The following is a 23,483-nucleotide window of genomic DNA, read 5'->3' on the forward strand; positions in this document are numbered from 1 at the left end:
TAGCCCTCTTTCAAGTAGGGACTGGGATCAGATGGTCTATCAAGGTCCTTGCCAGCTTCAAGAGAAGTATGATCTTATGACATCCCAAATACTATGAGTGCTTTTATAGAATCTACTGTGCAAAACCAAGATAAAAATAGATGTCTAGGTCAAAGAAGAAACTACACATGAGAGCACTTGTTACTTAGAGATGAGTTTCCTGTGTCTATACTCTCAAGGAAAATCCAAACATGAGGATGAATAGGAAAAAAAAAATCAATGTATTTCTAATATATAGTGCCTGTATCCTTTTCAAACATGTTGTAAATATCAACAAAAACAAATCTGTTTGGAAAAATCTCCATATTTTCCACTCCAGTGTGAGGAAATCTGCATTCACATACCTTCTCCAATTATTCTGTCTGCATGCTATTTCGAAGGAATACACTCCTTGAATTAAAAAGTACCAAAAATATTTTAGTCAGAAGCTTGTGACAACATTTTATTGTATATTGTAGCATTCTTTCCATGACATGCCTAATACAGTATTTGTAACCACTACTAGAAGGATGGTACGCAGGTATTCACGGCACTTACAGCCAAATTTGATAACCAGTAAGCAAAAAGGCAGCTACAATTCTTATTGTCCTTTTCTATTATTGTTATTATTTTTTATTATTATTTTTATTTTAAAGTGAGCATTTAAAGTCCAAAATAGCAGCCCAGGATCAGAACAATCTTACTGTCCTTAACATTATTATGTTCTAGGTAAATATGAGCATATTTTAAATGAAAGGGGAAAACCTCATGGTTAAGTGGAAGTCCACAAGCAGTTTCATGGAATGTTTGTAAGTGTCTAAATTCTGCACATTTTTTAGTAATACGTGTTGTAAGTATGAATATATTTGTGCTCATAGGTGCTTTATTTCCCTAGTTTATTCATAAAGCATACAACCCATAAAACTAAAAATAAGATTTGTGGGATTTTTCTAAAGTATATCTCAAAGAGAGATTTGTAGGGTTCTGTGGTCTCTTTTACCTTTTTCTTTGTTGGAGAGCACTGGGACTTCACATGTGCAGTAACGCAAGTACAATTTAAGCCAGGTCAGACAGAAGTTTTATGGACTTGATCACAGTGAGAGAGCATTCAGACAGCACCTTCCCCTCTGCTCCCCCTTTTTGGGCAAGCAGTTGTAGAGGACCCACTTACCTACTGTAAAACCAACAAAAGAGTTGAGGAGAATCATTCTGACATTAACTGAGCCAGATGGCAATCCTTGGGAGGGATGGGATCTAGACAATCATTTCTTTTTATGTTAATAAGGCCAAATATCCATGCCTGGGAGAGATGGACTCCTTCAGTAGTTTGCTAACTGCCACAGCTGACACTATGGAGCAATGGCTCTCAGTGGATCCTATACGAGCAGCGCATCCAGTACATTCAGTATTATCCTATCTCAGAAGTGAGTTGAAGTGAGTGGGGGATAGAAACAACAGATTCCTAGATTTTATGTGAAAGGAAGTAACCTTTTGTTAGGATAAACATGTTAGACGGACCTATCACAACTTCAATATAAATAATTTTAACACCACACCTTGGTTTGTGTAGGTAGCGATGCAAGGTTTAGTCCTAGAACTAGAATAAATTCTCTAACTGACAGCATAAATGACAGTAATTTTAGTGTGGGCTTTTCCAAGCAGATATTAAAAGATCTCCTCAAATACAAGCCCAATAATGCAGGACTACCAAATTAGACATCCTGAGCCATTTTAACTTCCTACAAAGACATACCCCTGCCCCCCTGTCCCCAACCCAGATGCAGATTAAATTTTCTAAACCTACAAGTAACTGGAAATTCTGGAATATTGACTGGTGCTTGATATACTTTTGAATGACTGCTCTTACAGTGTTTTTCTTTTGATTCTCTGTACTCAGGTGTTCAACTGTTGTATCTGACTGGATCAGGACTAACAGAAATAAATCATTGTGCATCATATTTGAGAAACTACACATACAATCTTAGATACCAAGAACTTCTGTAAACTTTCTTTCCTGATACTCAAAACATCTATCATCATTATGCTTCATCTTAAAAATTTACCCTTCTTCTTCTTAGATAAAATACACAGGGGATGAGATAGGAGTACAGAATAGCAGAAAAAACTTTTCTTTCACTAGTCTGGTAAGTATACTTCAGAGCTGACACTCCACTGTCCACTATGAGGGCCAGTACAAGGTAGTTTAGCCATCTGAATGTGCTTTACAAATGAGAAAAAAAAAATCCAGTTTGGAACTACTGAGAAATATGAAAAGATACTTAAAACATAGTAAAAAGTAAACAATTACCGGGTTATTTTAAAGTATATTACTAGAACCAATTGGACATAACTTTAAACCTGTATAAAGTATTATACATAAAAATGCATAGATGTACAGTAAATATGTTCATTTATATGTAGACAGCATAATATGTACACATAGGGTCTGTTGCATATCCATAACTCTAAGCAGTAATTCCTGTGGTATATTGTTTTAAAGCAGTTTTATTATACAACTGTTTCAATGTAGCAGGTGCTGAGAACAATGCACATTAACACTAAGTAGGTAAGTCATACCCATTGAATCTTGAAATGTACAAATATAGGGGAAAAAGGCCATAAATGCAATAGTACCTACACCTCCAAGACTTCCTTTTTTTTTTTTATTTAAATATGCACAAGTCCGCCTAATGGTGATACATAGGTATACATAGGTTTCTTTCCTGCTTCCATTCAGTGTCAACATGTTGACCAAGCACTCAGTACAAAATCTTTGACACACTTCAGCACCACTTCCACTGATTCAACTCAGTGCGCTCCTGACCTTGAAGTCTTCAGGTCAAAAATAAGACGAAAAAATAAAATAAAAAATATATAAATAAAACAAACAAGCTTGTGGGCTTCTTTTCACAAGTTATTTGCCACCAATACTGTTAAAGCAGCTGAATTGTAGTGCATCCATGGGCAGGAGCGTATAGCAGCTTTTGTGCACTTTGCAAAAATATATTAAAAAAAAAAATCAAGTCTTTACTGGCTTGTTTTATCTGTAGCTAAAAAGATGCTGTGCTGCTTCTGAGCCCTCTCCATCAAATTCTTTTTCTTCTTTTTTTTCTCCTTTGTTTTTGTTGCCCTTCTTCCTAAAAAATAAATAAATAAATAGAAAAAAATATCAATGAGTCAATTAAGTAAAGAATACAAGGCAATATTAAAATGTAGTCAAAGAACTCAGTGGCACAGAAATTACTGATGGAGACTGCAGATGTAATGCTTGGTTAATAAGCTTTGATCATCAGTGAAAACAGAACTTTTCAATACAGTACAAGAGGCAGCAGGATCCCCAACTGTCAGCACTTGTCCACATGCACAGTTTTGCTGGTATGAGTAATAATGTTTATGTGGGTCTCAGTTTAATGGGATAATTCATGCAAGCAATGTTATGCAAGTGCCTAGGGCCCAGAGCCAAACAAGTACGTAGACTCTAACTCACTAAAAGCTGGATACGTGCCTTAGACCCTTGCGTAAATTTGCTTGAGTGAGTAATCCTATTTAAGTCAAGTCCAATATATCCCTGATTTACATGAGAAATTAGGCATTGCAGCCCAAGTATTTGGCTGGACATAGTCTTACATGCTTTGGCAGAAGGAATGCCACCTCTGTAAAGAACTGCTATTATTGATGATTAGCACACTCTGCCTAATTCTCACAGCACATTATTGTGCTGAAACACAAAATTCATTACACACTTTCTGTTACTGAAAGTTCACTGAAAAATAACCAAAATGATGAAATCAGGATCAATACAGGAAGAATTCTCAGACATTCTCAGAGTTCCTGAAATTAGAAAGATTTTTTTGCTGTTCACCTCTAATAATAAATCAGTGCCCTTTGACTAATTTAGCAAAGATCCCATGGGAAAATAAAAATAAAAATAAAAATAAAAATAAAAATAAAAATAAAAATAAAAATAAAAATAAAAATAAATAGACAGATCTTAATTCAGCTTTGTGTTACCTATATATGTTTAAATTCTATAAACTTTAGTAGGATTTAAGGAGATGACTAAATTTTGTCTTGAGTGAGAGTGGTCTGTTTTTTCTTGGCAGTATGATACACTGAAATATGTGATCAATGGAGAAAAAATGACATTAATCTCTAGAGGTGCCAACCCTAAACTTTCAAGAAAAGTAAACAAATGTAAGAAAACAAAAAAGAAATTTCAAATAGCTGATAACACAAAAATGTGAGGATTATTTATTCTTTTTTACTACAATGACAGCACATTATTAATTGGGAGAAATATTTGCTAGTATGACTTTGACTTACTTCCACATTGTTTTTTAACTAAAAGAATAAAGGCCCAAACCAGTATGAAACATTTTTTCTCTATTTGATAACAAGGCTGAATGAATCTGATTCCAAAATCATTAAAAAAATAAATAAATAAATCATTAAACACATAGGAAGATATATATTTGAGATTACATATTTGTAATCTCCTAATCTGCCGCCTATGTTACTATTCTTTAGGAATTATTACAATACTGCCTTTTAAAACAGGACAGGACATTAAGGTAATGAGAACATGAGTTTAGCCCATATTAAAATCGCAAGGGTCCTTGGAGTTTACTTCTGCTTCTCGTTAAAGTCTGGTATTAATACTACTATGGCATTTTGCCATTTTTAAATCTAGTTAATCCTACAAAGTAAAACTTCAGTCCAACCAATCATTAATCAAAGCTGCTTTTAAGTTAAAACTCTTTAGTAACACTGTATCTAATGACTAGGCACACCTAATGAGGTCAGAGAGAAGTAATACTTGACGCTAAGGGGCATTACAACAACATGGTTTTGATTACACAAATTTCCATATCACAATTTTGTTTTGTCATTCTATTAGCTGGTTTATTGCAGGGCATCAGAACTGGGATGAATATATAGTTGAACACTGCATTCTGTATTGCATTTTAAAGACACTTTTTCTTTTTCACCTGAGTCTTTGAAATATTGTTAAGGCAGCAGCAGATGAGCGAAAAATCGAACTGAAACAAGTGGCAATCCAGTCAGAAGACCGACAGAATTTTACCAGAGTTTTGCTGTACAGTTTGCACAGTGATCTCACATTGTGAAGTTTTGCACTGTACAGAATGTTCAGTAAAAAGAAATATAATTTCCAGTCAGTGCCACATCTAATTTTCTCTACAATGTCCTCCTGAAAACTAAAGCAAGAGCTTACTGCAAGTTTCAGGTAGTAACAGTTTCTATTATTTTACCTCTGAAAAGTCTGACATGCACAGGTAAAAAGACACACAGCCTGCTTGGTGTGTATGTTTAAGCCTTACAAAATAGCTCCTGTAAGTGTCAAATCATAATGATGATTTGAGAGCATCAGCCATCTGGCTGCCTGCATGGAGAAGGCAACTCACCTTCTTTTACACATGCCCTGGAGTAGAAACCTGTGGAAAGGCAGTACCACAGAGCCCTGCATGCCTCATAACTTGCTCTCATGTTATTGACACCTTTGTTTGCTCACTAAATTTCAAGTGCTGTGTTGTACATAATAAGTTTTATTATTTTTAGGACAATACTAAACTACACAAACAATATCCAGATGATCGGCAATGCTAACACAGTCCCAAATGGCAACTGTCATTTTAACCAGAAAATTGAATATGAACAGTTTTCCTTGGTTAAACATCAGCTCCCGTATTGCTACCATGATACAATAGAGATTAGAGATTAGCAGAAAAGCAGTGACTATAAAGACTATGTTGCTGAGGTCCCAATGCATGAAAACTTTTATTAAATTCAGACTTCAATTACAGTCCTGATTTTATCAGCAAAAGCACAGTCAACAGAAGTAACTTCCAAATTCTTGCTATAGGCTTCTTTTGAAGAACACAATACAGAAAGATCCCCAGAGAAGATCTGAGAGACAGACTTTCCAGGCTCCCCAACAGCAGGGCCACAGGGTGAGGATGGCCATCTGAGGAGACTTTCCCTGGGTACCAGAAGCAAGCATGGCAGCAGCTCCCTCCACTCCAGAAGACGTTCCAGGGTGGTGGACCTTGTCTACAGTGACACTTGTGTGGCCTCCTCCTCTGTGTCTTGCCATGCTCCCTGATCTTGAGAGCAAAAGCCCTGACTCCAAGGCCCTTTCTCCCTTGGGGCTCTGCTGTTCTTAGGTTTGCTTAGGCTGTTATCATGGAAACACAGAATCATCTAGGTTGGAGAAGACCTCCAAGATCATCTAGTCCAACATTACGTAGCAAGTCCCATCACTAACCCATGTCTCTTAGTGTCACATCTACCTATTTTCTCCAGGGATGGAGACCACCACTTCCCTGGACAACCCATTCCATGTTGAAAAGAATCTTGAGGTCTCTTCCAACCTAGAAATTCTGTGATTCCGTGATTCTGTGGTATTAGCAGTGGTTTATTTTAGTCCAGAACTTATCATTGCACACAGAAGGAAAATCCTGGCTTGGGGCAAGTTGTCTGAAGAGAAAGTGGGTGGGGGGGGAGGGAGGGAGAACATAAGAACAGGTTTTACTTCTACTGTGTGGATTGCCAGCCCTCAGAGGGAACAGGGTGGATAAAAAAGTTGGACTAGCCTTGCTCTGCAAAAGCCTCCACTATCATCAAGAAAAGCAAGCCACCCATTTGAGTAAGAGTGACAAAGCTATTTGTAATAACTGCTGAAAACTATACAGCCCAGATTGTGTAAAAATAGGGTTGCTAGAAAGGGAAAAACCCTACAGTCCCCCTCCACACATCCTAGGAGGCACTGAGGCCTCACATCAGGCTCTTCCACAGCCTGTTACTCAGCCCAGCGTTTCCTCCCAGACTGGTTCCAGCTCTCTCCCATCAATAGCAGGTTACAGCATTACTGTACAGGACACAGAGTGACAATAAAGATAGTAATCCTGGTCCACATAGCCTATAAAACCCTCCTTATCAGAAACAGAGCCCCAGAGAGCAGATCATTGAGCGCAGCACATGGGATCTGCAGCCAGCAATGCTCTTTAAGTGACAACGCATCGTCTCCAGAGATAACTCGCCCACCTGTCAGCTGGCAGATAGCTGTGAGCTTTGTTTCCCCTTTCTAAGTCACAGGCCTCCACATCAGATCTGATTTTCAATCTTTATTTTATTACTGCAGACAACATATCCTTGAAAGACCTTGGTGTGAACAGCGGTGGGAGAAAATACAAATAATTCAATCAAAGAGCAGGATATCTGAACACGGGCTGTTCAGTTACTGTATTCCTGTTTCTATTTCAACTGACTTTTCCCTTGCATGCTAACAAGGTAACTAACTTTTTTTTTAATGCTTTGAAAAGCATTTTTTATCTCAAACTCCCTAAAAAAAGAGCACCTCCATTTTTATTATCTGAGTCAGCTCAGAACATAATTTAGAGAAACATGTTCAATACTTTGTACAGTTATGTGTAGACACTGAAATATGTTTATGGCCTAAGAAAGAGCAGAAATATAGTTAGATTTGGTGTTCAGTTATTTAGAAAATAAAATCCTTAAAAAGCTTATCTATCATTCTGTATCTCACAGTTCTGCACAAAAGCAAGACTGGCAAAGACAATCAATCAAATCCTTTATTTCAATGTCATAAAATTAGGTTTTGCTGTTTGCTTTGTAAATGACTAATGACTAATTCTTTTTTCTTTTTTTTTTCTTTTTCTACAAAGTATATTATCACAATCATCTGTATCTTTACAGTGTTATTCATTAAACTTTTTTTGGACTACTTGTTTATGGCAGGTGTATGGTCAACTAATATGCTGTGCAATGAAATGTTATTGTTAGATAATAATGTAACACAATTTCTAATGGTATAATAATATACAGGCAAAGGTATAATAACATCTAGGTAACATTGTAATTCCAACATCAATTCTTGAAAAAAAAAAAAAAAAAAAAAAAAAGTATGCCAATATACACGGCAATTGTCTATACACCATAGAGTAATAGCTGTGAGTAACTTTGTCAGCTTTGTCAGTATGTGAAGTACATTTTTTCTTTTTATGTTGTTGCTTTCGTACCACTTTATTATCATTGCTCCTAAAGCAGATGCATGTTGCTATATTAGAGATGCGTGCTCAGTTCCCTGGCTTGTCTCCTACCCTGAGCTCAAAGGGATTTGGAAATACTGCATGTACCTTCTGGACAGACCCTTCTGGTCAATTCAGGATACACATTACTTGGTTCAGAAAGAGCCTTCATCAGCTTCTGTCAGCTGCAAAAGTGGCTTTCTCCAGACAGAATTTGGGGGGCAGATTCTTAGCACTCATGGCACACCTGATTCTTCAGAATTAAACGAAGCAGATATATTTACAGACTCCTAGCCATACTGCTTGAGGCATCAGACATCAGCATCAGTTCAGTGGCCAAATTGTCCTTCATTTGCTGTGTAAATACTGTTGTACGTACAGTTCTTCTAATGAAACATGTCCACTTCTAGTTTCAGCAGACAGAGAAAATGAAATGCGTTTTCATCCACATGAGGGCAGTAAGGATTTCAATCTAAAACATTTAACAAAATAAAATAAATAAATAAAAAATCTGCATCTTTACTTCACAGTGTAATTCCTTCACAAATTTTCAGTGTACTCACATAAAAATTATTTCATTACAGAGAGATCAAAATGCCTAATACTTCCTTCTTTATTTAAAACATTTTCCTCTTCCATTGATGACTACAGAATGATGGGACTTTAAAATGTCCTTTCTATTACTTTCATATGCAGAATTTGCACTGCACAGTGTTGTCCTGGAATAATAGCATACCTCATTAAATGCACATTTTGACCTTTTCTTCCATTTCATTTGGCATTTTAGGAGCCAAATGTTACATACTTGTAAAACATTCTCCTACAGATGTAGTTCTAATTAAGATCCTGAGTGTGGCAGCATCTCCTCTGCAGGGTGAGCTAGAAAAGTTATAATACTCAAATCAACAACAACAACAACAAAGGATTCAGTCCAGAAATTATTCTCCAATAGGAAAAAAAATATAGAGAGAGAGAAAAAAAAGTGCCAGAGTGCCAGAAAAATATACTAATTTTTAAGAAATCTTACACATTCAGTAAAAGAGAAAAGAAAATCCCCACTGCTACTAATTCAAGCTTAAAGTGTGGCTAAAGGATGATTTACAGACCAACTCTGACAAGTGGTTCACAGGAAGACAAAGAGAACACAACGAACTTTAGTAGCATAGTAAACCTTACATCATGGGCATCACTACTCTTATTACCTGTTACGGAGTTAATGACAGCTTTCCTAATAAGAATTTGGTCTGAAGTTATTTTTTAACATTATCAAATTTTGGCTTAAATTGTCTATGCTCAGTGTGTTCTACGGAAAAAATATGACTAGGGGGAGGTCAGCCAAAATAAATATCAGCCAAAATAAATAGCCATTTTGGGTAGGGAGTGAAAGAGATTGGGACTTGGATGGTGGCACTGGACAAAAAAAAAAAAAAAAAAAAAAAAAAAGGCAAATGGGTTGAGGAGATGGGACAGAAGGGGGCAAGTGTCAGAAACCAGTGCCTCATTCTCCTGGTTGAATTTCTGTTGTTGCTTGAACTCTTACATAAACACATTTGCCTCAGAAGATAACAGAAAGGATGTTATGATCACATAAAGTACATAATCTGTCTATGCCACCATTTCTAATCCCAAAATATCACATTTTATAAACATGGGTTAATATTTGCAAAGCATTGAAGTATGATAACAATGAACACCTTAGAAAAGTCATGAATTATTTAATGTTCTAAGGGTTGAATAATGTTGAGCAAACTAGGCCTCAGAACAATTACTGAGTAAAAATAGAAGAAAAAAAAATCTAATTATGCTGTAACGTAACCAATATGAAGGAGGAAATGAAGGCATTTCTTCAGCTTCTAAGTGCTTGATTTTGCAAACTTAATGGTCTTATTTTTTACTTTTTCATGCAATACTAATAGTTAATGATGTAAGTTATAAATATTTGTAGTCTATTGAAACTAATAAAGCTATTACAATAATAGACTAAGAAAATGAGTTCCCTTATGTAAAAGGCACAGTTAGATGATTTTTACTCATTCTTGTCTGTTTGATCTGAGCTTTCCTGATGAAAACCAGGGAAATTTCTGCCTTGAATAGAGTTTGTAATTTCTACATAAACTGGTACGAAAGCATTGGTAATGCAGAGCTAACTTGTGTGATATCTTATTCACTTCCTGGCAGTCATAATTCTGACATCTTATTTTCAACTTAATAATTTCATAATTTAGGGTAAATGATTATATCCCATCCTACACACAACATTGCATATGACTGGTGTTTGTATGTTGCCAGACAGAGATGAAAGATCATTTAAAAGAAGAACATAATAATTTCTTGACTTAAAAAAATAAAAATAAAAAATCTGTAGATTTCTGTATCTCAATCCCACTAGCTCTTTTTATGTCAAAATATCCACTAAGAAGTGAATGGTTTTATTATTTAGGGCAAGAATAAGCAAAGTGAGATACTCTTTTCCTCCCAAAAGTATGTATCTACTTTTCATCTGCCCTGAATGAAAACTACTTAAGCAAAATCTGATGTTCTTTCCTTCTAGACAATATTGAGTATCATCAGACTTTGTCATCTAATTAAGAGACAGATTCCTACACAAAGAATGGAATTTATATGTCACAGTCTACTAAGAGCTCTGAGGAGTTTTCCTCAACTTCAGAGCAAATTGACTAAGAGTAGTCTTACATTGCTGAAACACAGCTTTCTCCACGGTGCAGTTTTAAAACATGCACAGTAGATGGCAGTGAGATATTAACTGAAAAATGGTTTCCACTTCCATCAAATAACATTCATTTTTCTTTGCAGAAGTATACACATTTACTCTGCCTAGAAAAATAAAACTGATAGAACATAAAAATTAGGACTACACACATACACACTCAGAAAAAGCAAAAAGAAGCACACTGTGGGAAGCGGAAAACTAGCAAAAAAAAAAAAAGGTTACATGGAAACTCACAAAAAAACTCTGATAGAAGACCTAAGCTTAACTGAGTATTATAGATGTTCAAACATTGGGTATTGTACCCCATTTAGCCACAGTTATGTGAAAATATGTCGTTATCCAATGCAGTCAAAATGATAATCTAAAGTGGATTTAGCTCAGAATTCAAAAGTTCTGGACATTAGTGGCAAATAGGTTACTCACCAACCTTATCTCAGTCAGCACCATGTCAGATCAGATGCTTTAAAAGCACAGCCAAGCAAAATATTTCCAGTGGAAGTATTTTTTGTTTCTTCCTTTCACAATTCAATATAAATTTCAAAATAATAATAATAAAAATATACATATACCCAGTCAAGAATTTGCATTCATATGTAAATATACTTTATGTATATAGGCAACAGTTAGAACTGAAAACTCTAACTGGGTTTGAACTTCTATGTTTAATGTGACTTAAAACTCTTTTGTCGGTACTTCTTCAAAATATTCTTTTTTATTATTATTATTTTCTGCCCACTTTAATTCATTTTTTTATCTCTTCTTATAGTCAATATAAAACATTTTTTCTTGATATAACATTTATTTGTGGCACCTGCAAGATTTAATTTCATATTAGAAATTGCATCAAGGAATGTTCCATCCATTGTACTAAAAGTTCCACCAAAGGTCTCTTACAGAGAGAGACTACACTGGAAAGCTGAATTTATTATTTACTTATTTATCTAGATATTTTTGTTCTATATTATTTAGTTCTATATGTTCTATATAATATAATATATATTATATATTATCTATTATATATAATTATATAATATATACGATAATAATATATTATACAGTGTAAATATTTATATTATTATATTATATTATATTATATTATATTATATTATATTATATTATATTATATTATATTATATTATATATGCTCTATATTATTTAGTTCTGAAGGGTTTATCTTTTTATTTCCCTTTAAGGATTCTGACCCAGAACTGAATACAGGAACAATTTTGTTCCATAACTACAGCTCAGATAATAGTTTCAACTGTATATTCTGCTTCTCTTTAAGCAGAATATCAAAGATGATCTTTCCAAGACTTAGTAAGAAGAGAGGCTACACTGCACACCTGACTACTGAATAAACTACTGTCAAACAGGAGGACCCCTGATGAATTGCAACTGAAAACCTATTGGTTTTTTATATATTATTTCTAATCATATGATGTAAAATCATTACCTATATATGCTCATCAAGAGCAGTGTACTAGATCAGCTGTTAAACCTGAGTTGCTCACATATGCTCATTTGGTTTATACTTGAGAAGGGGCTGAAACAAGATATTAAGGCTGCCTTCCTGACTTTAGTCAGGTTGGTCTCTGTTTCTCCTTAGCTATACCAGTATGCAATGTGTACACTTTCCCCTTCTCCTCAGACATTTTTCTGGTGCAGAAAGAGGAAATACTTTCACTTGTTTTCTTCACTAGATCTGCAACTAGAACTTCACTCTATCCTTTATAGTTTCCACTATCTGTACTATGGTCATGATGGGATCAGTCTCAGTTTTTGTCTAGTTTTTGTCTCAGTTTTGTCTAGTTACAGAAGACTGGTCTTCTGTATGAGCTTATCTTTTCCAGTACATTCCCTGTGCTGGTGCACCATAACACACTCTCTATACCTAATGATCTAAATTTAGCTTTCAGGACCTCCCTTCACCTGTATACTGTGGCCATAGACTTCTCCACAGCATTCACTTTAAGTCTGTCAAGGGGTCCCGTGGGATTTACTGCCTTTCTACCTGGGAGAGTAAATTGCTGAAAGTTTCCAAGGTTATTGCATATCCAGTTACTGACCTTTCAAGGATTCAGCACCCCCCCACCACCACCACCCGAAGCAAGTGGGAAAGACTTCTCTGCAGTTATTTATCAAGGCAGATACAGATAATTCTTCTGAAGCTGTAACTCTGTAATCGTTTAATCTACTATAAATTCAGGCAGCCACTGAAAAGGGGGAGTTACCCTTCTTCCTGCTTTCACCTCCCTCACAGCAGCTTGTTCCCCATCCTTCCCGTGTAGGGGCCAGGTCGTCATCAAACTGTATCAGAGAATATCCCCAAGCACTGTACCTCAGCTGTCTGTTGTGTTTTGGCTGGGCAGCCAGCACCTTCCCCTGCCCCTTTAGGAGATGTCTCAGGAAACAGCACAGGCCAGGACCATGCTCCTGTAGGCATGTCCCTGGTTGGGGAGCTCTAAGCAGAGCAATGAAGATGTGGATCCTTGTCTGTTGATGCTGGTGACAAAGCAGCCCCCAGCACATTTAATTAACTGCTACTGATGTAGTCACTATCTTTGAGTCAAGGGCAATCTGGATTTAAGAGATGTTCTTATGTATATGTCTTTATCCCTAAATGTATTTCAGTAGCTCTCTTCCCAGCTTAGAATCACAGAATGGTTTGGGTTAGAAGGGACATTAAAGACCTAATTCCATGGCCAGGGAGCCTCCTGCTTAAACATTAGCACTTTTCCATGACAGCCTATGAGGGCTCTTGGACTTACTGCGCACATGGAGTCTGCTAACATTCATAAGCATGCTAGGTGTATTTATGTTGCAACCAGTTACTTCTACATCATATAGATACAGAAGGGTTATTCACTATCTGAAGCTTGTAAAAGGGCACTTTTCTGCCTTAATCCTATTTATTTCCCAATAGCCACACATCAGTTTTTCACAGATGTTAAAATTGATACTGCACAGCCATTGACAGAAAATAAATAGGTATAATATCCAATATGGCACTGTATCTTGCTAAAACTTTTGTTTGTGCACAAGTATCATCAAACCATTGTCACAATTTTAGAAATAGCTTTGTTGACTATAGCAGTATTGGAAAAAATAATAATAAAACGTTGTTGTTGTGTGTTTTTTTGTTGTTTGTTTTTTTTTTTAAGTTTGCTCTTCGTTCAGAGAATGCTTTATAATTAAGTTAGGAACATCAAATCTGCTGACTGGGTTCTGCATAGTAAGCCAAATAATCAAATTACTCTAGGCTTATTACTAGACTTAGCAACTTCAGGTATCTTGTTTGCCTTGAGATCAACAGAAGCAGTTCTTACTTGAAGTTCACTACATCAAGACTGTCTCAAACCTGTATATCTTTACAAAGTCTGCAGATGAAATAATAAATACCTAGATAAGAAAATTAGACATTGCATGTTTCTTTAAGAATGCCCATTCTTTATATTAATGTGATTAAAAACACGGTTTATCCCTTAAAACTAAAGAAGATGTGCTAATTGCATGTGAGAAGCAGCTTCAAGAGAAAGTCTACTGAGATTTCTTACATAAATATGAGCAATCATATATTGCTCTCTTATGCTGTTGATGTTAATAACTTATTGGAGAAAGGCATCCGGTATAGATCTGAAGGAAACAAAGGATCCACCACTTCCTCTGGTAATTTTTCCAGCAGTTAATCATTCCAGTTAGAAATATGCACCCAATTCCTAACTTAAATTTTAATATCCAGCTATTATTTCTCATTATACCTTTCAAGGTCGGACTTTTTCTCTTTATGCACTATATATCATCATCTTTTTTGAAAAGTGTGTTTTTGTGTTTATAACATTAAAGTTATTTTGTAGCCCTCAAAAAAAAAAAAAAAAAAAAAGTTTGTGACTCATCTCTGGTTCAGTTTTTCAGTCACTTTTATAAATAATGTTTCTCTGAGCAGATGTTTCAGTTCTGCTCATGTATAGGCTAGAACTGATTTACTGTGCTTTTTCATATTACATCATTACAGAGCCAAGAAACGCATGGGTTTTTTTCTTTGTTTTTTTTTTTTTTTTCCTCACAACGTTGTAGTAGACTCAATATTTCTTCTAAGAAACATTTTTTTTGTATGTATATGCAATTCCTCATCCTGCAGGTATGCATTCCTGCAGGATCCATTTGATCTTCCAGTATAGCATTATATTTAACTACATGAAAATTAATTGTATTTGAATGGGACTACTTTACAAAGCAAATAAATTATTTTGTCTTTAGATTTATCCTGGATCATTATTCACTATTATAAACAGAATTTTTATTTTAATTTTTAAATAGGATTGACTGAAACAAACAGCAATGCTGTATAATACCATATTAAGGCCATCATAACTTTCTCCTTGACATCCAGCCAGCATGTGGTTTAATTTTACTGTGGTAAAGATAAGAAAACTTTATAGATCTATAAAAGCCCCAAGTTTGAACATATCCATTTTTTTCTTACCCAGAGGTTACAGACATGGATTTGTTAGGGGAATGAATGGTCTGCAGCACCTCTGTTGACAGCCTGTTGCTGCAGATGCTCTCAGCACCACAGGGGGCTGTCTTCCCCCCTCATATACACAGCAGCTGGATTCAGCCTTGGCTGAATGATAAGAAGCAGTATAATGTGGTGTCTAATAATACATATGGAGTGGACAAATTAGGTTCTTTTCATATTCTGATTTACATCTGCAAGAAAGACAGAACTATATCTCCTCCATCAGTTTAAAATAATTCTAAACTAAAATAAATACTGAAGGGTGTTTTTTTTCTGCATAAAATATTTAAAATATGTATTCACTGATAAAGCTGGAAAAAAAAAAAAAAAAGTGTGGATGCTTTTTTAGATGAAACGGAAAACGAATATATGAAATAAACACAGCATGTAGCTTAAAGGCCACTTGCCATAAAAGGCTTTTCCTGACTGGAAGTTACAGATGTACTTAAAAAAACAGATGTACATCAAAGGCTGTTGATTAGAAGCACAGAGAGAAGTAATTATCAGTTATTTTTCTTCCAAAAAGAAATTCTTTATTCTAATACCAATAAAACCTTAGTATGTACAGAATGAGTCTATGGGTTTAATTAACCATATGAAAATATCAGTGTATATGCTATTCCTGTTCCACATCATCACACTCTCATGGATACGTTGGGTGTGCTTCTGACAGATGCTTCATTGGCTTCATTATTCTGTGACAGTGTTAGGTTATAGATATTGCATAACTGAAATTGTTCGAGATCTATTCATTTCAAACTTAGAAAACAAATCCCTGATGCTAACAGTTCTCTGTGGACCAGCGGTATTTCCACCAATAATAGAGAGCCCATCCTGAACACTACAGCTGGTACAGCAGGACAAACCACAGTCCTTGCTAAGCTGGTGGCCAGACACAAGTAGTACAGTTTTGAACGCTGTCCTGAAATACCAGCAGCTTCCCAGGCACATTTCTGACTCATGCCAAATAGTAATCCTCCCAGAAATGGTACATTCCTTTCTGTACATTTTTTGCAGAATATCAAGAGATGATGAAAGAAACCTTAACACTTTAAAACTCTTGACTAACTTCAGATTAGTATTTGTTTTTCAGGCAACAACTTTTACATTTCTGATTTGGGACGCAGTTGTGATAAGCCCCCAGACTGCAATATATGGATCTAAAGGCAGACATCTGAGTGCATACTTTGACTGCATATTCAGCCTGGGCTGACACTGTTTCAAATGCTGGAAGGAAGTATTTATTTGAATCAAGCTCAGTTAAGTGATTATCAGCTTCGCACATTGAAGTATAGTTGATCTCTACTGAATGCTAATTATTTCATCATGTTAGCAAATACTCATTTCTTGGCCAGTGTCTTCATTACAATTTGTTCCATGTGTTGATGTAAACTGTCCTATAAGATTAATAGTGGGTGACAACTGGATCATTTTAGGGTGTGACATACTTATTAAATTAGTTACAAACATCCACTCAACTGTTTATTTTATTTAATGAGACAATTAATCTACCATTTATGCCACTTTCCTTCTCTTTAAATAAGACTGGAAGACAACATTTTAAAATTCTCCTTTGCTGACTTCAGGAAATTCTTTTCAAAATTCTGTTGGAATTTATTCTCCTTCTTATTGTGCTTAATATCATGATAATTTCCTTCTGTGTAGCCAAGTGATAACTGACTCCTTAACACTATCCTTTATTCTCCTTAAAGTGCTGTACACACATTTGGCTTTGATGTAATTTCTGTTGTTGTTATTTTTTGTGTAAATAAACTTTAGATAATAGCACTATCCCAGACCAGAATTGAATGGTAAAGATAAAGTACTAATATCCAGTCAAAAATATATGTTTGTAACAAAAGTATGTATTTCTCCCTGGTTTGCCTGTCTACACAGAGAATTCAATTTTCCACAATTATATGAATTATTAGTTAGAAATTGTCAGTATTATAGTTTTCCTCTAACAGAACTATAGAAACATCCTAGGTAGAATAATACTCTCTGTTAATTTTATTTGTCATATGTACACATTTTTTTGTTTGTGAATACTTAGGACTTAGGAGTACTTAGTTACTACTAAGTAGTAACTTAGTTCCTATGATGTGTAAATTTTCTCTTCAAAAAAGTTTTTGGTGCATTAGCAAGCTATGAATTACAAAGGAGATTAACACTCATACTCTATGATGAACCTTCAGAATGCACTTATATATATGTGGTTAACTAAACACAGCAATCCTGCCACCTATACAATAATCATGCCACACAAAAAATTAAGTTTTAAAATGAACATTAAAATTTAGCACCAATGCCACAAGTTATTTGGGTAAATTAGTTATTTTTAAAGTTAAAGGTTCATTCATACACAGTTGGTTTTTAAAAGAAAATACCTTTGTCACTTGTATATTTTGTAACACTGAAAATAATTCAACCACTTTAAACTACCGAGCAGTTTCTGCATGGGTTTATCCAAGAGAAGAACCACACAAAAACGTTTAAGAGTCATCTGTGATATAAGAGCAACAAAGCAATTGTTAGGAAATGTGTTTATTTATATTAAATGACCATTACATTGTTCTTTTCCAAGAAATACAATTCAATGCTCTTTACACAATATTTAAAAATATTTTTGACTTAATAAATGAGATTCTTTTTTTTTTTTTTTTTTTTTAAATCTGTATAAATATACAACTGAAATCCTTGTGAAACAAGGCTTTCCATGCCAAGCATCAAATATGGGGATTTTTTTTAGTATAGATTCCTGGAAAACACCGTTTATCAGAGAAAAAACTGGCCATACTTTCACAGTATCTGCTCTAACAGGCACCACTGCAATGGGCTGCAGATCTATGAATAGGCCAAGAACAGAAGCTAAAACTAACAATGAACAGTGTAATATGTTACAAAGTGGGAAAACAACTTTTTTTTTCTTTTTTTTTTTTTTTCTAGATGGCAATAGATTTTGAACCATAATTTACATAGTGAAGAACTTAACTGGTCTGATTTCATCAAATATTGTTTGATAAGTGATTCCATTCTGAATTTTCATTTCAACTGTTTGGTAATGAAAATATAGTCATTTTTGAAGAGCTGACTTATTCTCTTCTTACGTGCAAGAATTTCTGCTTGGGAACACAACTGAGTTTTCAAACAGATCAGATATAAGAAGTTTGTTCACTCCATGCTGGCCAGAAGTCTTGAGCAAGACTGACCCTTGAATTTCTTAAATCTTCAAAAACATGGGTTCATAATGTTACAGGCTGAGACAAACAGCTGGTAGCATCAGAACACAAGAACATGGAAGTGGCTGCTCTGGGTCAAACAAAGATCTACCAAAACCACTATTGCAGCAGTGGCCCCAAACTTATATGTCAGTATCTGTATAAGCGGACAAAAATAAGTGCTACCTTTCACAAGAAACTTCACCATCATGTGTGAGGCCTGGTGTGTAAATGGCCACACTGAGTCACTTTCAGCATATGGGCTTACAAGCAGTTTTTTGCTGGGGAATGCATTTTCTTGTAGAATAGTTGGAAGTGAATGCTGAAATATCTGCCTTTCTGATGCTCAGTATCTTCTTTGCCACTTCATGACTGTCACACTGCAAAGCTGGTTAAGATCATGTATCTGTGACATTTAGGCTCCTAATTTTTCAGCTGATTACAGACCATGCCAAATTTCCTTTGCACAGAAGGGACAGTAGAATTTGCATGACACTGAAAATGCATGAAACCTAGTTTTAACAAGGGAAAAGCATAAGACGTAGTGAACCTGCAAATCTCACAAGTACTGCATGTGACATGACAGATCAGAAATAGAATCATAGAATCATAGAATATCCTGAGTTGGAAGGGACCCTTAAGGATCATCAAGTCCAACTCTTGACACCGCACAGGTCTACCCAAAAGTTCAGACCATGTGCCTAAGTTCACAGTCCAATCTTTTCTTAAATTCAGACAGGCTCGGTGCAGTGACCACTTCCCTGGGGAGCCTGTTCCAGTGTGCAACCACCCTCTCTGTGAAGAACCCCCTCCTGACGTCCAGCCTAAATTTCCCCTGCCTCAGCTTAACCCCGTTCCCGCGGGTCCTGTCACTGGTGTTAATGGAGAAAAGGTCTCCTGCCTCTTGACAACCCCTTGTGAGGAAATGATAAGGAAAAATCTAAACCACTGTATCCAATAAGACTAGAAGATAGAGGGGTAAAGAGTGGAGTTAAGCTAACCATAACAGTGTTCCCAGGTTAAAATCAGGAGACCTTATTTCATAGCCCCATGATTCACATCAGATCCATTCTAAACATTACAGGGACATGATCGACATAATCCAACTTTTTACCAACACCAACCTACAGTATCACTCATTTTGTACAGAGGCTGTCAGTGAAAAACTTATACCTTCATATCATGTGAATCACTGCAACTCTAATTTAAATGATTTATGAATCAGGCTTACAACATCTGGAGGAAAGGCTGAGAGAGCTGGGACTGCTCAGCCTGGAGAAGAGGAGGCTCAGAACTCATCAATTTCTATAAATACCTGAAAGGAAGGGGCAAAGAGGATGGAGACAGACTCTTATCAGTGGTGCCCATTGCCAGGACAAAAGGCACTGTGCATAAACTGGGACACAAGAGGCTCCATCTGAACATCAGGAAGTATTTCTTTACTGTAGGTGTGACAGAGCCCTGGCACAGACTGCCCTGAGGTTGTGGGTTGTCCTCCTTGGAGACCTTCAGAAACCTTCTGGACACAGTCCTGGGCATCCTGTTCTGGGTGTCCCTGCTTGGAGGTGGCCTCCAGAGGTGCCTCCCAGCCTCAACTATTCTGTGATTTTGTGATCTGTATTTCAATTATCCTAGGTTAACATCCATAGAAAGTATCGCATACTTTTGCTTATGACTTCCAATTACTTACAGTTTTGAAAACTTATCCTGAATGTTGGTTACAAAAGATGAAAGCATGTGGAGACACAAATTTCAGATAAAATGACTGAATATTTTGCAAAACTTTATTCTCTCTTGCAGACCTCTACTTTTAAGATTACCTCTTTTATAAATTGATATCAGACAACATTCTGAAATAAGGACTTTTTCATTATTGGGAAAGGAAACAGAAAATTATTTTCCTGATGCTTAAATGGGGTCAGAAAAGAGAAAAGCATCTGTGTTGATGCTCACTTATTCATCCAGCTATTGTAGTAATGCAAATCTTAAGAGTTTGTTGCAGATGTGCAGCTATATATAATTCAGTCAAGTCATCTGGTCTTTTTGCATTGAGAATCTTCTCCAAGAAGATGATGGTAGGTTTAATAAATATATTAAAATAGAATTTTAAGCACAGCACCTTCCTGCCAACCCTGCCACAACCACCAACACTGCAAACTTTCAGTTGTAAATGTTATTTTGAGAAGATTAAAATATAGACTGTCTTAGAAACCAAGATACAAGTTGCTATTAGATTTCAGGCTTTAACATTGACATTTCAAGACAGGATCTTTTCAGGTTCTACAGTCACTAATGATATTTCTTATTATTATTGTAGTAGAGAGTCAGAGATTGCCAACAGAGCAGATGATTTAGGATTGTAGAAAAGAAAAGAGACAGAAATGGTTTTAGTACCTCAGTTGTAAGGACAGAGCATCCACAGATGTAACAAAAAATGATCTTCAGATAAACCAAATGAGCTGCAGATATTTTGCTTGAATTACTGTATGTTAGATAAGCTCTAATTACATTTTTATTGTATTTTTTTTAGATAGCTCTCTACATGTTTTAAAATTGCCTGCAGTTTTCCATTGAGACTTAAGTCTTTTATAAGGGCAACATCTACAGCTGAACTAAAACATCATGTGCTCTAAATGATATACCTTCAAGGCACACTTGTAAGACAGAAAACAATACAATTGTTACTTACTGTCTTCTTCAAACATTAGTTTGAATTCAAACTTAGCCTACATACACACTGATCAGGATTTCTTACTTAAAGGCTGTACAAATATCCACACATTACTCAGAGTATCTATTAAATACAGAACAGTATCATCACAAAACATCAAAATTATTTTGTATGTAGAAAAAAAAAACCTGCCTAGACAAGTTACATAAATGAATTTATTTCATGCAAAATGAATGATAGCTCACAAAAATGTAGGAGTGCTTTTTAGCATGAGTAAATAAATGAGGCATACAGAGTGGATAACACTGGTTATTTAAAAAATATTTATTTTTTTTTTTAAAGGGAGCAGAAGGAAACTGGGAAAGGCAGGAGGGATGTCATTAAACAGATAGAACCATGTCAAAGACAAAGAAGAATGCATGCAGAGGAACTGAGGATCTTACAAAATAATTCTGAAATGTGCTAAGAGCCTGATAGTCATTAGGCCCAACTAAAGGCAGGGGGAATGGCATGGAGGAATTAGGGTTAATTTATGTTAAGTGTTGTTTTTTAATCACCCTCTGATGAAGGAATTACCTATTTATTACCTAATATATTATTACCTATTATTACCTAATATATTATTGTCTTTTTTTAAAAACACTGTAATTATTTCATAGGAGGACAGTAATCTAATATCATTACGTTCATCTACTAAGCTCAGCAACTTCAAAAATGTAGTTTTTGTTGCAGCTCCTACACTTTGATACATATACCTGGAGCTGTCACTTGCAGCATGCACCATGCACAGCTAATCTGTCTTTGTACAAGCATCCTGAGTGCAGTGTAGCTCCATCAGACAAGAATACCAAGGCTTAGCTCAATAGAGAACTGACTAATTATGCAGAAGATTTGCATGGAGTCATTATGAAGTATTAAGAGACATTTTTTTCTCAACTGACTTTAAATATATATATATATTGAATTTTGTTGTGGTTATGTTTAGAGAACTAAGAGAAAAAGGGATGGGGGGGAAGGGGGAGGGGCAGAGTAGAAATTTCCCAAGAAAAATGCACAATGTGCACAACAGCTCTGTCTCCTCTCCAAAACTGTGTTATTCCATTGAAACTCATTTATTGTTCTTACCATGAGATAGAGTTTTAATGTTATTTACTAGCCACATCTTGACATTTAGAAAAATATCTGCATATCAAGTAACACAATTATACACAGTACAGTAACAATATAATCATACAAAACAAAACACAATCCCTTAACCACCATCTGAATATTTTCATATGCTTCTGCAATTCCTACTTTTAACCAGTACTGGAAGCTCAAAAAAAAAATAATGAAAGAATGATTGTTCTTATGGCATGACTTCAAGGAAAGATTCTACATGTTTTTCACCTAGTGAAACGTTTATCCTTTCTTTTTAAGGCTAAGATAAATTAACTCATGTTGAAGACTTTTTACAATAATATAGAAGGTAAGTATTCTTGATGTCAAAATGGTAGGTTAGGATTGAAGGGATGTGGGTTAATATCAGGACTGTATTTAAAGACATAGTGTGCTATCGTTATTCAAAAATAATACACAGTTCACTACTATCTACAATAAAGAAATCTGTCCCTCACTATCCATTTTATTATTTCACTGCTCGATTTAGCCTTGTAAAAAATATGTTTTATAATACTTGAAAACAAAGTGAGCAAATTTTCACTGATGTCAACCAATTCCAAGAATAGTGTAAAGAAAGTTTTCTTGCCAGATTTGAATCCAATTCTTAAGACAAAGTCATGGAGGGCTCCTTGAAGAGTGTTCAGCACATGTGACAACCAGATAATTTTGCCCTATTTGGACTAAGTACAACCGCAACATAAATATTTCATAAATTAGCTCACTGTTTTGGAAAAAAAAAATAATAATAATAATTAGAACATCATCTACAATACTACTTGTAATCTAGCAGTTTGCAATCCTGAATATTTGTATGGAGAAATGTAAGACCGCAAAAACCCCATAGCAACTTTTATATCATTACTTTAGACAGAAAAAGGCTAACTTTAAAATGTACATTTTCACACACACCTGAGGGATTCAGAATAGCAAGTCCAACTAGAATCTAGAAGAGCGTTTTGAAAGAAGCCAAAGTATCTGTTAAAACACACTCTTCTGAAAAGATACGCTTTAGTAGCAAGTGTTCAAAAGTGCTCAGCACTCAGTAGGGCCTGTTAATAACAGAATTATTATTGAACAAATATATCTGGTGAATTTTCAA

General features: G+C 35.4%; 1 protein-coding gene across 5 annotated transcripts in view; it reads right to left on the minus strand.

Moving 5' to 3' along the window:
* Positions 1-459: 459 nt before the first annotated feature.
* RSPO2 (R-spondin 2) overlaps positions 460-23,483 on the minus strand; it is a 113,364-nt gene continuing 90,340 nt past the window's right edge. For 4 of the 5 annotated variants that reach the window (XM_082752769.1, XM_082752768.1, XM_082752771.1 and 1 more), the window contains one exon: positions 460-3,155. In XM_082752769.1, coding sequence (XP_082608895.1) covers positions 3,046-3,155 — 110 coding nt within the window. In that variant the 3' untranslated portion in view covers positions 460-3,045. Of the gene's footprint in view, positions 3,156-8,430; positions 8,557-23,483 lie in introns of those variants that run through there. The other variant, XM_082752772.1, reaches the window with a different exon arrangement.

The sequence above is a fragment of the Aythya marila genome (assembly GCF_965140915.1).
Source record: "Aythya marila genome assembly, chromosome: 2".
NCBI lineage: Eukaryota > Metazoa > Chordata > Aves > Anseriformes > Anatidae > Aythya > Aythya marila.